Genomic DNA, 17,587 nt, shown 5'->3' with positions numbered 1-17,587 from the left:
TTACTGGCATGAGGGCGGGACAACCTGTCACTTACATGACATCACAGCAATAGCAAACTACAATGATCCAATCAACTCCTGATGGACAAAATCAAGTCCCGTCCACATTTTTTTTTTTTTTTTTTTCTTGTTTGAGAAATAGTTTCACTCACATAAACATCATAGGGAAGAAAATACTTCCATTTCATGCCGATTTTAACATGGAAAAAATGTTTTTAACCTAAACTCGGGTCAGTTCGCATATGCAGTGCATGCTGGGAACCTGGCAGCACTGCAGTATACTTCACAACTTTTTGAACAGATGATGATTGTGAGTAAACAAGCCGTATTAGCGCAGTTGCATGAATTACTTTGCCAAAAACTTTGAGTTTGTGCTTGGCAAATTTGGGGGTGATCCCACAGAGAAAGAACTACCACATGTTTATATTTTCTCTATAAATCTTTAATTGTGCATTTTCACACAGGTAATGGAATAAATTACTTATTCTGAATCTCAAAACGTCACATTTCCGTAAATCAGCTTTGCAGGAGTGACAAAAGGAGAAAGAGAGAGAGCGTGCCTGGGTGCCAGTCATAATGTCAGCTCTCCTCATGCTGTTGAGGTATGCTCACATTATAATACAGGAGGGGAGATAATCTGATTCTCATATTCAAATCACTGTTTGTCCATAAATCTTGAAATATTCATGAAAACTCAAATCTATTCAATCCTTCCGGCACCCTTGTGGGAATTAAAGCATAAAGTCGAGTGAGTGCGCCAGTGGCTCGCCAAAACTTGATTTAGAAAATCTCTTTTTGGAAGCGATTCATGTTTACACTCCACTGGTGTTAAGATTCTTTCTGGCAAAGCAACGTTTCAGACGCTCCTTCAAATGTTCCTTTCTTGAGGGGACACTAAACTCAGCCATCAGTCCTTTATGGCTTACGTACCATTGGGGTGTAGTGCCTCTGTGATGCGCTAGGGGGCGCTCCGACTGTTCCTTGTGTTTGCCACCGTGGATCCTGCATTATTCCACTCCGTGACATTTGGTTGCTGGGAAACGGGGAGCAGGTATATACCAACAGTTTGATAGAGTGTAAAGGCAACGCACGGATATAAGGCTCTAAAGTTATTATTTGAAGCATAAGGGATGAATACTCCATCCCATTCCGAAACGAATTATAAGATATTCCATGGAGAGAGAAAAAAGGACCGTGCTTTATTTCTACTCTAAACGCAGTCAAAAATGATAATCATTTATGATAATGTTTTAATGGTTATTTGCAATTTTCATTACAGTTGACAACATCTATATAGGATACATGGGTTTAATGTGTAACTCACCCACAACTTTTGACATGTTTTCAAACAGACAGTTGGAATGCCAATAGCCTCTTTCGGTTGTTGTAACAAGCAAACGGTGTTAAACACAAAATATGATTTTAATAACTTCTGCCCAACATTGTCTGAAGATAGAGATATTCTAACTCGATTTTGGCGAAGATTCGACCAAATCATATAGGATTTAATTACTGAGATTTAACAGCTTCATAGCTCTTTTGCTTACTGTGACACACTGCCCATTTTAAAAAAAGTATATATATAGGCTATATTTTTTTATATCAAAATGCAATGATATAATACGCGTAGGTTGTTTTAGCAGTATTTAATCTATTCCTTTAAGATTTGCTTTGCACCAAATGACAAAAAGCAGCAGAGAAAAGTGATGTCCATTAGAATGGACAATGGGTCTAAACGGGTTAATTACTTAATCCAGCGAGCACAATTGCATCTTATTTAATTACAGGGATTTAATACAAGTGCTGGACATATTCACAGATTTCTTATTTATGTGCAGCTGCCACGAGGAATTCCATGCGCGTGACAGACAGCAGCGCAACAGATTATTTTTGGCAGCTAGGAGGCGCATGTGGCTCGCGCTTGGGAACCAAACCTGAGAAAGCTCCAAAGACAACACATTGTAAGATGTAGTAGAGAATCTGCCTGGTATATGTGTGCAATCGAAACATTAAATGCATTTTATTCCTATATAAAGAATACAAAAGTAACTGTAAAATATTGACTGTCCGTTTAAAATGAGAGAAATACAATAAGCTTGAATAAAGCACTTGATATGAAATGCTGGTTTCCCTTTTCACTTTTTTTTCACGTATACAAAAGTCAAAACTGTGATTTAGACAAACAATGTAGATAAATAAAATGTCACGAAGTGTACATGTCCATATATATATATATATATATATGGCCTATTCACACCATTTACACAGCCTATAGGCCTATACATAATAACGTTATGCATAATCCCGTTCTGAGATTAAAAAAAAAATACAATTCCCCCACAAATTGATCACACCTTACTCATCTCTCTGACTCATTCTCTTACGAACTCATCAGCCATTCAATCCTCATGACCAGAAATCCCGCAGCTCTGACCAGGGGCGTGTTTATCAGCCACCAGGAGGCTTGACTGATGTAGGACACAGCCAATAAAGTTTCAGCTCTGCTGGTGCCGGGTGCTCCCATTGGTTGGCGAGGGGAGGGTGCTGCGGGAAAACCGAACAGCTAAGCGCTGATGCTTCAGTACTGTGCCAGCGGACCCCGCAGGAGCGCACCAGATATACTGGGACCGTTCAGATATCAGAGACTGTAGCTCTAATATAAAATGCATTTGTTGCATTAATTCTGTGGATTATGATATTGTGCTTTATCACACGCCAGCTGATATCTATTTATATCAGTGTCAGTTTAATGTTTTAATGTTCACTTGTGCCAGAAATCCGCTGCGACTCTAAAGCTTGTTCGTGGAGGAAATCGCCTTGGGAAATCGGTCCTGTGTAAACCAGAACGCAGACAGCATGGTTTTTGGCTGACAGCCCTGTTTAAGGAAAAAAAATATTACCATACAACCAAAGCCTTACGCACGCCTGCGCGCCTTACCTTGGAGAAGAGGGTGATGGTTTTGCTGTGTGCTCCACGGAGATAAAATATTCCAAGTGACCTTTCCTGAGTGGAAATGTTTGTGTTTTTGCTCCTGCTGTGTCTCGCGGATGGGGTGGTTTCGCAGATACGTTACTCTGTGCCCGAGGAAGCGGAGCATGGCACGTTTGTGGGGAATATAGCAGAGGATTTGGGACTGGACCTTACAAAACTTTCATCCCGCCGCTTTCAGGTGGTGCCCAGCTCGCGGACGCCGTACCTGGAAGTAAACTTGGAAAACGGGGTGCTTTTCGTGAACGAGAAAATCGACCGGGAGCGCATCTGTAAGCAGAGCGCCAGCTGTTTGCTTCACCTGGAGGTGTTCCTGGAGAACCCACTCGAGCTCTTTCGCGTGGAGATAGAGGTGGTGGACATCAACGACAACCCGCCGAGCTTTCCGGAGACGGACATCACCGTGGAAATATCCGAGAGCGCGACTCCGGGTACGCGCTTCCCTTTGGAGAGCGCTTTTGATCCGGATGTTGGTAGTAACGCATTGCGCACTTACGACATCACCAATAACAACTATTTCTACCTAGACGTGCAAACACAGACTGATGGCAACAAATTCGCAGAGCTGGTTTTGGAGAAGCCTCTTGATCGGGAACAACAGGCGATGCACCGTTATGTCCTCACGGCCGTAGACGGTGGCCAGCCTCCTCGGACAGGTACAGCACTGCTTGTGGTCAGGGTGCTCGACTCCAACGACAACGTGCCCGTGTTTGATCAGCCGGTGTACTCGGTTAACCTGGCCGAGAACGTGCCCGTGGGCACGCTCGTCATCCAGCTGAACGCGACCGACTCAGACGAGGGCCCGAACGGAGAAGTCATTTACTCGTTCAGCAACCACATTTCAAGCAGGGTCAAGGAACTGTTCGATATTGATGCCAGAACGGGCCGCATAGAGGTCAGAGGTGAGGTGGACTTTGAGGAGAGCAGTCTGTATCAGATTTACGTCCAAGCGAAAGACATGGGACCTAATGCTGTGCCTGCGCACTGTAAAGTTTTGGTCAAAGTGGCGGACGTGAACGACAACGCTCCAGAGATCATCTTCAGCACCGTCACGGAGTCGGTGAGCGAGAACGCAGCCACGGGCACCGTCATCGCTCTGCTCAGCGTCACCGATAAAGACTCTGAAGACAACGGTCAAACGCATGTGGAGATTCTCGGAGATGTTCCTTTTAAACTCAAAACCTCTTTTAGAAATTATTACACTATTGTGACCGACGGTCCTCTCAACCGAGAGACTGTAGAGGCATACACGGTCACCGTGGTTGCGAGAGATAAAGGGATTCCATCTCTGGCGACCAGCAAATCAATCAAAGTGCACGTGTCTGACGAGAACGACAACGCGCCCACGTTTACGCAGCCCATTTATGATGTGTATGTGACTGAAAACAACGTCCCCGGTGCTTACATCTACGCTGTCAGTGCAGTAGACCCTGATGTCGGACAAAATGCTTATATAACCTACTCCATAGTGGAGTGTGAAATCCAGGGAATGTCTGTGGTCACGTATGTGTCCATCAACTCGGAGAATGGGTATTTGTACGCCCTTAGATCATTTGATTATGAGCAACTGAAAGACTTCAGCTTTATAGTTCAAGCGAGGGACTCAGGCAGCCCCGAACTTTGGTCCAACGCCACGGTAAACGTCATTATAGTAGATCAGAACGATAACGCGCCGTCTGTGATTGCGCCTCTTGGAAAAAATGGCACTGCGCGGGAGCCTTTGCCGCGCTCTGCCGAGCCAGGCTACCTAGTTACGCGCATTGTCGCCATGGATGCAGATGATGGAGAGAACGCGCGCTTGTCCTACAGTATACAGAGAGGTAACGAGAATGGGATGTTCCGAATGGACTGGCGCACTGGCGAGTTGCGCACGGCCCGCCGGGTGTCAGTCAAACGAGACCCGCAACAGCTGTATGAGCTGCTGATTGAGGTAAGGGATCACGGGCAGCCTCCCATGTCATGCAGCGCAGCGGTGCAGGTTACACTCGTGGACAGTCTCGTGGAAGGCCACAGTGGAGAACGCGGTACTGCCAAGGCCAAAGACGCGTCTCTGGACTTGACGCTCATCCTCATCATCGCGCTCGGCTCCGTTTCCTTCATCTTCCTCCTGGCTATGATTGTGCTGGCCGTGCGCTGTCAGAAGGAGAAAAAGCTGAACATCTACAGCACCTGCCTGGCCAGCGACTGCTGCTGCCTGGTGGGCTGCGGGTCGTGCGGGTCAGGCGGCTGCTGCGGTCGACAGGCCCGGGCTGCTCGGAAAAAGAAGAAACTGAGCAAGTCCGACATCATGCTGGTTCAGAGCACCAACACAGCAAACGTGAGCGTGGCGAGCGCCGCGCAGGTGCCAGTGGAGGAGTCAGGGAGCTTCGGCTCGCTACATCAAAGTCAGAACTACTGCTATCAGGTCTGTCTGACTCCGGAATCGGCCAAAACCGATCTCATGTTCCTGAAGGCCTGCAGCCCGTCGCGCAGCAACGACACCGAGCACAACCCGTGCGGAGCTCTAGTGACCGGCTATACGGACCAACAGCAGCCGGACATAATATCCAACGGCAGCCTGCTCTCCAGTGAGGTACGAGCACTTATAAAACTTACTCATATTATAATTACACGATTAAAAAAAAAAAGTACTATAAGTAATTCCGTTTTTATTTTTTGGTTTTATTTATTTTTTATCAATGGCACACAGAAAGCAAATCTAGCTTTATTCTTCAGATACTGGCTACAGTTTATCTAAATACATATTCAGAGACCTCATTGTGTGGATGTGTCAATAGTCATAATTTTAAAATTGTATGCTCTTTTACATTTGAATTATCTTGTATTTCAAAATACATACACATTTTGTGAATTAAAACAACTCAAAACAAAACGATCTTCCTCTTCAGGATAGTGAGCTCTGAAAACAAACAGGTTGATCACTGGTTGCTTGCAGACTGACACTAACAATATTAATTATTATTATTCATATTATTATTATTATATCTTTTGTGTGGCCTATACTGTGCATGTTAGAGTGTAAACATAGTGAGTCACTGAACTGATAGATTTGCATGTTTGTGAAAAGCTCTCCGGGTTATAGGGCATTAGATATGCCAGTCACGGTGTTGCAAAGCCTCACAAGAACAAAGATCCGTCTATAGTTGAATTCTGCTGAATAGCAGCAGAGCCTAATGATCTTGACTGCCCATAAAGTCCCTGCAATTCCCCCAGTGAGCAAAGCTTGAATTCTGACCTGTATTATCATTTATGTATTTATAATATTTTATTTTATTTTTTATTTTTTTAATTACTATTATGCAATGTTGTTGGGCCCATTTCAAATTGATCCCTCTCTTGCAGACAAAACACCAGAGAGCAGAACTCAGTTATTTGGTGGACCGACCAAGGCGTGTTAACAGGTAAGCACTTAATTTAACCGACCTGAAATTTATTTCCCCCCCTACTTTATGGAATGACTTTTTTTTTAAATTAATATGATAGAAGTAAATAAATATGAGAAGTCTATGAACATTTGAACTAAACCAGCATGAGCATTTGTGACAGACTGAGACCATTTCAAGGCTAAGCAGTAAAATTGAGGTTATATAAGAGTCGTGTGGCAAAGCGGTCAACTCAAACCTTCTCTCCTCCCTCAGCTCTGCATTTCAGGAGGCAGATATTGTGAGCTCAAAAGACAGCGGTCATGGAGACAGTGAGCAGGGAGACAGTGACCATGACGCCATGCATCGTGGACATTCCTCTGGTACGTTTATATAAGTCAGTTTCTCATATTTCTCTCGTTTTGTTATTGATTAAAAAGAGATGCTATTCAGGCTGAGCATGTCGAGATGTGGCTTTAAATTTTTGGTTAAACACTTGCGATAGACATACTGGTTGGAAGATGGAATATTTTAAATAGTTTGGTTGTTTTTCATCCAAACAATCAGAACAAAAACCCTGATCAAGGCATGTCGAGGCTGTTCGAAACCTAGCAGAAATATTTTAGGCCACCGAGCCTCTGAGTATGGATGCGTGAGCATGTGAACAACAGCCGTATTGGAGAAAATAATCCAATTGTTTATGAATACTCCCTGATAATAAGTATTTACTTCAGTGGTACTATCTACCCTTTCACCCACGTCTCTAAAGACATGATGGAATTTAGATCAGTCCAGGCAGTCTGTCATCGACTCTGTGGGAACGGGACTAAATAGGTTGAGCAGCAAACAAACAAGCGATTCATTGACTGTGTGCGACCCCTCCACCAACTCCTCTTCACCCCCCTCACCCTTCCACCATAATCCCTCTCCCCACATTCCACTGACGGAGGACACTATTGTTCACACCTTCATAAGACCACATGTGTGAGATTCGGCTGCATTGGAAATGGTGCTTTGTTGCTAAATGACACCTTGAAGTGCATTGTGAAGTTGAGTGTATAATGTAATTATGACATAGTCGGACACAAATGAATACAACCAAAAGTTGCATCTTATTATCATTAATTTCTCTTTGGTTGAGCATATGTCCTCTGCTGTTATTCCAGAGCACCATATGCTGTGGCTGGACTGCTTCAGCTCTCATTTAGCCTATTTTTGCTCAGTTAAACATTAGATTAAAATCAAGACTTGGTTTCCATACAAGGTCAGCTAGCCCATCTGCCTTTATTGTCGCAGGCCATCAAAAAACTCTTGCCTTTTAAGATACAGCTCTATAAAGTAAAAAAGAAAAAAATCTGTTGTGTATTTTTTCCCCATTTGCGAGCATGTTGTCCCTACTAAAAATTAATTGTTTTGCTCCATACTATCTTCTTTAATTAAGATAATTGAAAGCGCCGCTTGATATGCAGACTTGGAGAGCGTTCAGGAGTGTGCATTGTTCATTTAAATGAGAACTGGGTGGAAACGGCCTTCATCCTTTCAAATCTATTTCAGACATTTTGTTTCTTAACCAGCTGCTGTTTTATGGGCTTTTTGAAACAGGAAATTTTAGTCATCCAAACGCCTAGTGTGTCACAACGTAGATGCATCCCGATCTAGTCATCTCTACTAAATAAAAAAAATAAAAAAAGGCAGAGATAAGCATCGCTTAAATTCTCTCTAATGCATAAAAATGCATCTGTAATATGGAACACTTTAGAGGTTCTCTGATGCAATGACACACCTGAATCATTTCATTCCAGTTTAATTTCTTTTATCCTGAGGATCTGCCACGTTGCTACAGAATCCCTAATTTGGGCTGCAGGTCATTTTCAGAATTCAGAAACAGCTCACTGATCAGTAATTTATTTTCAGCCTGATTAGCAAATGAAGGTTATTATCGGATCTAATGCTTTGCAAGGCTTCTGCTCAGAAAGCAGCAGAGCATACAGAGAGGGGAGATTTTTCAATAGATCATTTCGTTTACAGGCCATTGTCATATATCTTCTTTAATTTACAAGTCTTTCTCTCTCTCTTTCTCTCACTTTGTAGAACATCAGAAAAAAGTGATGTAGAGTTTCTGACAACTTCCAAGCATATTTTCATGCAAAAATACTTCACGAGTTCACACTTGTATACAATTAGAGGGAGTAAAGTTTAATGCGTATTTGGCGTGCTGTCCGGGGGGAGGGCTCCGAGCTCGGAATTAGGCCCGAACCCAGAGTACTCCCCCCGTATGTAATTGGATAGGACTATAAGTGTGGAGAAGGCGTGGTGGAGGGATGCTGCTAAACTGTCAACGAATTGAGGTGAGACTGCTGAATATATATACACCTCTTATCGTTGATTGCTGAGTGCTCTCCACTCGTGTTAATTATCTGAACGTGCTCCTCCCAAACTTTGTTAATAAAAACATAATATGTTTTGAGGGTTTTTCTTTTTTGGGGAAATGTTTGTGGTGTTCTTGTGGTCTTTAGTTGCATAGAGACCCTGTTTAAACAATGTTTTAAAATCTACCTCTGGGTGATTTGATCAGATTTTGAGATGATACATAACATCACTCTCTATTGTCTGTGTGTAACTGGCAAGGTCTTATTGCAATTTTATAAAGCGCCGGAAAAAAAAAGCGCAACATTTCTCCCTAAAATACTCTACCGTTCAAAAGTTTAGGGTCAGTATATTTTCAGCATTGATAATAATAAGAAATGTTTCTTAAGCTCCAAAATCAGCATATTCAGATTGATCATTTCTGATGGATCATGTGACACTGAAGAGTGGAGTAATGATGCTGAAAATCTTAATTCTCGTAATAATATTTCAACATTAAAACATTTAAAAATCTCACTAACCCCAAAGTTGAATGGTAGTGTTTTCTTTTAATTTTAAGCTTAATAGAAAATGTATTAAATATAACATATTTTGAGGAGAAATATTAAATAATTTAGTGTAGTACAGATAAAAACCCTTGTAATTGTTTGTCAGGTCAGTAGGCGACGATTTACTTATGAACATTTTCCTTAAAATCCGAATGTGGTCGATGTGGGCACATTCCAGATCGTTCTGGCCCCTGTTCAAATTTGTATCTAGCATTGCATTACTTGAAACAGAAATTATTACTAGGTATAAAAATAGCATGTATTTGTCAACCAGAGAACATAGAGCATTGCATTTTCATCAGACTTGACTCTTTCTTGCAATATTGAACCACAAGTCAACAATATAATTACTTTTCCATTTTTCCCACTGAAAAAAAAGGACACTGGATGAGTACAGAGAGCAATTAATTTCAGAAAATGTCAGGAAATATCAAGATGTCTCCCTGCGATTACACAATGAGGAAGTGTCTTATCGCACACTCTCTAAATATCAAACTCTCTCCCTCTCACCTTCTTTGTATGTCAGATATATACACAAAGAACCTTTGTTCACAGTCTCTTATAAAAATGAGACCTCTGAATGTTGTCATAGATAGCTTCCAGATATGTTTAGTGTCAAAACTACTTGTTGCCTAGTAAGGCGGTCCTATGCGTTGGTTTGTAATTAGGAGAGTCTTACCAAGCCCAGGCCTAAGTAGGTTGTTTGCATGTAGCTCCAAAGGACTCTAATCCTCTTTTAAAGCAGAAACCCAAAGTCTGTGTATGCTGACCTGTCTTCTGTCTGAAGGGCTAGTCTGAGGATTAGCTATAAGAACATCCCCCCACCCCACACCACTGACTCTGCTCCATACCTTCAACATCTCCGCTTAGCGCTTCTTTGAAAATGGCACTTCATTAATCCTCCAGCTGTAATTACTGACTGTTTTAGACATGGGTTTTTTAGACACAGGAGCCGAAAGGGGATTTCAAAATGCTCACCTCTCCCTTCTTCTCAGATGCACGCAGTCAAAAAGGCACGGCTTACACCGTCTGGGGTGACGGTGGGGGTAAAAGGCATCATGCAACTGTCACGCACAAACTAACAGGATCTTGTCCCTCACGCTGGATTTAGCTGTAACACTCTTGTAGCGCTAGCTTTCTCTTGGCTTTGTGATTCGCGAGGTCGTTCGCCATTGGATATTAGCAGCGGGGTGTTTGAATTATGTGCTGATAATCAAAATACCTTTTCAAAGAGGCTCACGATAAACCTCTGGGAGAGATGTGGTGGGCCTAATATTGGGGGCGGAGCTTGGCTTTTAAGGCCTGGAAAATGATGCAGAAAATGCTATTTCACAATATATTTATTTAGTTAAAGCAATTCAGTAAAATTGTTTAGATATAAATATTTTAGATCAATAATATAGTTTATTTTAAAATATTTTACTGTACATTCCAAGCCTTTTTTTGCACCTATTGATGTATTGCTTTTTTTTTCCTTTTGTGACGTAATGTCTTATAGTGCCACTCATTCTTTTTGTTCTTTTAATTGAGACGACGAGCAAGAGACAAAAGAGTAAAGAGGGTTATAACCTTTATAATATATCCCTTCATCTTGTAGCTGGGCGGAAGAGAAGGAAAGAGAATAGAGGATCGGGTTTATCTGCAAGCTTGGTGTCTCAGAGAGTTTACCTTTGATGTCAAATAGAAAGAGAGAAGTGGAAGAGAGACCTCAAGAGGAGATTACAGCATTGACTTCATCCACTCGCTGTGTGTATGTTCTCCACACGTGCTTTGATCAGGGTAATTTGTAATTTAAAAGTCACAAAAAGGGGGGAAAAAAGCGCCATGCAATCTTTTCATGATTACCATGTTAAGTGCCAAAGACATTTCATGCATACAGCTTTTAATGTTTTCAAAGTGAATGACATGCATTACATTTCATCTGGATTTACATATTTATAATGCTTGATTAAGTCTAAAAAAGATGCTGGATAACTTCTGATTGGTTGAATTAGAATCAGAATTCGACGGTCTGCTCTCTTATCTAAGAGAGGAGACATTGAGGGCACGTTATAGGGTAGATGCATTGTATACGCATGGTTTATTGTATTTACTTACATGCTTCCAGTGCTATTGGGAGCATATTCTCTCTCCCATCCACCCACATGGACAATTAAGCACAGGCTAACCCATCTCTCTGTTCTCTCTCATAGGAGCAGACCTGTTTTCCAACTGCACAGAGGAGTGCAAAGCCCTCGGCCACTCAGATCGCTGCTGGATGCCAAGTTTCGTGCCCACCGAGGCACGACAGGGTGCCGATTACCGCAGCAACCTGCACGTGCCGGGCATGGACTCTGTGCCCGACTCTGAGGTATTTGAGGGCGAGACGTTGGCGGGTGATCAGTCATTCTCAACCTTTGGCAAAGAGACGCCACACCACCCCAACCAGATGCACCAACACCAACATCAACACCATCAACACCACCTCAATGCTTCCACGCTAGAGAGGAAAGAGTTCGATGCACTTCTGTGTAACTCGCGCATGCCTTACAAAGCCGCCTGTCTGTGTGAGTATCTCAAAGAGAGAGCGCTTTCCTCTCTCTTGATCTGACCTAAAAAAACTTTCCAAATTCAAGGCCTCTAGCGTGAAGTGCTGCTGAATTCTCCTCTTAGAACTCTTAGCCCTCACACTTCTGCTCTCCTTCACCCATCAACATCTGCCCATCCCTCATCTGCTCTTCATCTACTGGTTCCTGGTGCACACTCTTACAAATAAAGGATCCAATGGAAGGAAAAAGTGTAGGAGAGAACATAAGAGAGTCTTTTTAACTTCCTCAAAGATTTTTTTTTTATCTTTTAGTTCTTTAGAAAAAAAAAAAAAAACATCTAGTGGTGCTTTAAAGGCCCCAGGAGGGCTGCACATTTTAAACGGAGGAATCAATATGCTGATCTTAAGAACCTCTAATGTAGCACCAAGAACCGTTTTAATCTTCAGAGAACCAAACAGCAAAAAACCCTATGAAGTGAAAAAACTGGATTAAAGCTTTGAAGAACCTTTATTTATAAGAGTGTCTGATTAGCTTTTTTCTTCATACATTTGCTTACATTAAATTTGTTTTACCAGGGTTGTGAAATTTTTTTTAAAAATCTGATTTGAAGAATTAACTCCCTTTTAATTCTTTGAATTAGCCACACGCTACAGGAAGTTGTTTATCTATCCTTAGTGTATAAACCCTCAAGACTTTTGAAACAGGTTAAGCCAATGTTTAAAGTTTGTCTTGACCAACTTTTTTTTTTCTTTTTAAAAATTACTCAAGCATTCTTTGATTATTCAAGCATCTGAATGCCATTGTACTTTCATTTCTAATTCAAATTCAGAATGGTTCACAACCCTGCTAAATTAATTATTTCAACATTGCACATGCTTTGAAACAAGAAACTGCACTATGAAATTGCAAATTGTTTGTAAATGCAGGGTATTACAGAAGCCCTTATGTGTGGTGGCCGAAAGACCTCAACGTGCTGCAACTGAAGAAAACATGCAAATGATCATCTCAATAAAAATAATAATAATTTGGTAGCGTTGTGAGTATTTGCAGCGCATGTGTTTTCAAACTGATGAAGCTGTTTTCTTAATTTGCTTGTGTTTTTTCTATTTGCAGCGCATTGAGCTCTCTCTGCCACCGTACTGATGTCTAGTTGTGGGATTGTAATGTGATAAGTTGTTAGATCAAACAATAAAACATTCTTAGATATCTTACCATAGGTAAAGACCCACCAGATATTGACAATGTCTAAAATGAACTTGTAAAAAACAGAGATAAAAGGAAGGCAGAAACTCCCTATTGTTTTGTACACAGGCAGTATGTTTATTGAGGCAACGTTTGACTAGTCATGCCAAACATCAACTCAGAAGCTTGAAACAGACGCTCTCAAAAGGCCAGAGTTTATAAGGTTTAGGCTGCCTACCACTGTTTGTTGTTTTAGAGGGGATGAAGGTGGTAGTGGGATTGATTGAGATATTATTGACTGCTCTTGTTGTGTTGAAACCATCAGACATCTGTCTCAGAAAGAGCGCTCCGAGGCTGTGTGGGTGGTGCGTTTAACTTTGAGGAAATAGTTTGTAGATTGTAGGCTTATAGTTCCTCATCAAAGCTCTGCTTCTGTATGCATCAAACAATGGTCTTTTAATAGCTTAGCACAACACTAAAAACTGCTGTCTAAAAATCATCTTTAATAAGCGTTCTTTCTTTTTCCCTTTTTAGCGCGGAAAAGGATATGCTAGCTCTTTCCGAGTGGACATACCAGAGACGGCGTGATTTTGCACAATCAGTGAAACTGATGGAAATGCGAAGAGCATCAAGTTTTCAGACTCTATTTCCAGAGGCGTCAGATGATCGTGCATTCCCAAAGGCTTCCGGAGCCTCCGAGACCTCAAAAAACTTGATGAAAGAGTCAGACTCGCAGAGCTAGATGCAAGGCCGATCGGCTGGACATAACGCGCTTCTCAGCAGGACTGAGCGGAGGACAAAACTAGACCGTTAAAATACATGGAGGATAGGAAGACAAGGAGAGAAACAAGAGGATGATTATTCCTCTTGGCTTCTGCGTGTGCCTGTTTACAGCACTACTGTTCATCGTAAAAAAAAAGAAAAAAGAAAACAAAAATATCACATTGTGAACGATGATGAGAACCACCAACGAAAACGACAAAAATGGAGATATATTCACTGAGCCCTTTAGTTGTTTATGTACACACACACCACTGAAAAGCCAATTGTACAGGAAATTCATTTGTGCATTACAAATGCAATATTGTTCTTTTAGACATGACTGTTTTTATATTCTGTGTGCGGCTGTGTGTGTGATCAGGTGTTTTCCCTAAATCTATTCCAACTCTTTGTCAAAAAAAAAAAAAAAAAAAGAAGCAACGGATTCCACAGAGGGATTTTCTTTCCGTCAGGGTTAAGTGTTTAACGTTGTGAGCGGGACAGCAGTGGCCTAAATCTTACTCTCTCAGACAATACGTAGGTTATATCACGTGTGAGAAGTCTTAACTGTACTCTTTTAAACTTCAAAATAAATATAAATCTATATCTATAAATCTATCTATATATACTTTTTCTGAAAGTGCAGTCTTCATTTGCGCCGTTTTTTCAAGTGTAGTGTGTAAGGCTCCACAAGGGAGCAGTTAGCGTTGCTAATCCACTTTACAGGGGTTCTTAACATGACAGAAGGCCTTATCTCTAAACAACTTTTCATCCATTTTTTCACTTTTGGATATTGAGAATCATGTCTATAAATAAAGAGGGGCGTAATATTCTAGATTTGAATACATGGCAGTTGTGTATTACTGTAGCCAAATAGATCCGTTTGGAAATTTGAGGCCAAATACGAAAGGTGTACACAATGCAAAGTAAACACACGCACTGATACTGATATTTACACACATATGCACACAAACACCTTAATACCAGGAGGTGACAAATAAACTGAAAAAATGTATACTTGCATCTTAGACTCCCGTGTTTTATTTTAAGACAACTTTAGCTGAACTAATACAAGCAGACAGTTCGATAATTAAGCCACATTCCTTCAAAAATCAAAACCTACACAAAACCTTCTTTTCCAATGAAAAATATCATAGAACACCGGGGCTCAGCTGTCTGGTTTTGTTTTGTAGCTCAGGACATCTTAAAGTCTATTTTTGCACACATGGATGCAACCACTCAAATGAGCATTTAGTGCAATTTATTTGTTCAAAACAAATGCTATTTAAGTTTTATTAACATTGATGTCTGAGCTCAAATACAGTTTTGTACAAAAACGGAGGGAAATGTGAACAAAGACATTTCATTTTCAAAGAGAAAAAAAATGCAATATATTGCATGAAGATATATATATATATGTATATCTTCCAGCAAAGTTCAATTTAAAGCCAGTCGCACAGAACTAAACTTAATGCAGCACGAAACAAAGGACAAAAGCAATGTGATCATATCTCATTTTCCCTAAAATTGACTCCATTATGTTTGACCTCCACTCAAATTAATCTCTTTCACAAACCGCAGGCTTTAATATCTGAACGGTAGAGCTGACCGAGGGACCTAAATACAGAAATCACTGGGCTATAATAAGAATAATTAAAGAAATAAAATAAATGACTTACAATTCCCCAAACAAGTCATACATTTCCAAGAGACGTGCTTTGGAGCAACTTCAAAGTCACTCAAAGATGTTCGGTTAACTTTTTTAAGCTTTGCTGAATACAAATAGGTTCTTCTAACAGGATCTTATTTGTTTAGCATGTAAAATGTGAGAAGGTGGGCCTCAAATGATAATGTGAGGGTGGGTGTTGGGTGACGCTTTAAGCAGAGGCCACCGCTGACAGATAGATTGAAGTCGAACAGAAAATCTGTCCTCATAAATATGCTAACAGCCCCAGCCCCTGTCAGACTCTTTTCTCTCACCTCCCTCACGCCTTTCCTCCCTTCATCTCACCCCTCTTTTCCTTCCTCCTGCACACACCTCATCTCCTCTGACAGGTCAGCGCTCCATTTGTTCTTCCTGACTGATGACATCTATGAGGGCAACTTTTGTTCTTCTCCAAAGAGAGAGAGAGAGAAAAAAAAGAGTGCGTCTTCAGTGCTGGTTTGTCAAGGTGTTCAGTGTCTGTTCTCACTTCAAAATGCTTCTCTGTAGGGAATGTTTTGAAGATCTCTGCTGTGTGCTTGTGTGTGTGTGTGTGTGTGTGTGTGTGTGTGTGTGTGTGTGTGTGTGTGTGTGTGTGTGTGTGTGTGTGTGTGTGTGTGTGGCACTGCCAGATGTCTGATGTCTGAGGTGACAGTGAGACGTGGTGGAGGCTCATCGGACCCCTGGCAGTTCTCTGAGGGGCCTTGGGGGCCCCTGCCTAAGCGTCTGAAGCGACAAGGCGCCGAAAAAACGATAAGCGGAGCAGGACAGGAATGTGAGAGCAGGGAGGCCGCAAATCCCAGGTGTGCTGTCTGTTACGCAGGAGCGGGAAGAGAGTCGGACAGCAGATAAGATGACAAAAGAGTCGGGAGCGTGACGGGAGGGGTGAAAGGATCGAGAAAGAGGAAGAAAAAGAGGGGCAGAGAGGCCCCGTGAGCTGAGCTCTGCCAGGGGCTCTGTGTACACAGTTTTTCTGACATTTACACCTCTCAACCACTGCTATCAGACCTGTTAGTGATACGGCCCCACTGAGACTTCAGGACAAAAAGGCTCAGAAAAGACTTTGAAATGACAATTGCGCCATCATAGGCTGTGAATTTGAGCAGTTTTTCTCTAACTACAGACCTCTATTACAATGGCGTATAGTTTAGGAAATCAGTGAAAGAAACTAGATTAAACAGCAGGTTCTAACCTCGGAGTGAACCTGAGTGAACCTTTTTTTTTTTTTACTCTCACTGAGCATCTGAGTGTGAGCTGTCAGTCCACTTGACAGTAAGCCTATTTACTTCACTGAATGAATGTTAATCTGCCTTTAGTGCCTTTGGCCTATTTCCTTACTGAACTGTCAGCATACTTTACATACAAATCAAACCGTATGTGTAGATAATAATAATAATGTTCATTATCATAATAGTTATAAAAATGTAATTTTATATATAACAATACACTTGGCAACATACATGGCATCACTATAATATATTAATATAGTTCATAAATAATAATAATAATAATAATAATAATAATAAACAACAACAACAATAATATTTTTTGCTGCTGCTATTGTTTTTAGAGTAACTATTAAAAAACAAAACAAAACAAATCAGAGAAGCATAGGCTACTTGGCATCATATATTTTAAAAACACATACTGTATGCCCAAACAGAGAAGCACCCAAACAAAGTTTTTGTTCACTCATACACTGAGAAGTCTGTGACCTTCCTAAATGTTTTTTGAAGTTGGTGGAAAAAAGCAGAATGTTTTTTCTCTCACTCTTCTCTCCTCCCTCAGAGCTCAGATTGTGCATTTTTTATCCTTTTTCTCCGACACAGGGTGATGACACCCTGAATAGAGCATTTGTGAAAGTGTTTATGATGTAGACACTTCTCTTTTCGTCTCTCTCACAAACATTCCAGGCATCCTTTCATCTTGTAACCTTTATAATAGTGCAAATGCATCGTCTGCACTGCAGATTGAAGAAACCAATCATGTCCTGCCTATCCTCACTATTGTATCCCACGGTGACAAGCAGTGAACTTTAAATCTTTATGAGTGCTCGAAAAACATTCATCAAACATTCAGTATCTCTAAAGACACGTTCAAACATCCAAACAAGAGTCTAGTTTTGTTATTTGGACTTTGTTATTGTTATT

At 41.2% G+C, this 17,587-nt stretch overlaps 1 protein-coding gene across 2 annotated transcripts; it reads left to right on the top strand.

Annotated features, from left to right (window-relative positions):
* The first annotated feature begins 2,551 nt into the window (after positions 1-2,551).
* pcdh10b (protocadherin 10b) lies at positions 2,552-14,846 on the top strand. 2 transcript variants are annotated; one of them, XM_079891765.1, is made up of 5 exons: positions 2,552-5,561; positions 6,332-6,390; positions 6,628-6,734; positions 11,459-11,616; positions 13,511-14,846. In XM_079891765.1, the coding sequence occupies exons 1-5, from the start codon at positions 3,015-3,017 to the stop codon at positions 13,562-13,564; spliced, it is 2,925 nt and encodes a 974-aa protein (XP_079747891.1). In that variant the 5' UTR covers positions 2,552-3,014; the 3' UTR covers positions 13,565-14,846. The 2 variants fall into 2 exon arrangements, with proteins under 2 accessions (XP_079747891.1, XP_079747890.1); XM_079891764.1 differs by having other exon boundaries at positions 11,459-11,812; positions 13,511-14,845.
* Positions 14,847-17,587: the final 2,741 nt, after the last annotated feature.

The sequence above is a fragment of the Squalius cephalus genome (assembly GCF_949319135.1).
Source record: "Squalius cephalus genome assembly, chromosome: 14".
Lineage (NCBI taxonomy): Eukaryota > Metazoa > Chordata > Actinopteri > Cypriniformes > Leuciscidae > Squalius > Squalius cephalus.
This window is presented reverse-complemented; position numbering and strand designations above follow the sequence as displayed.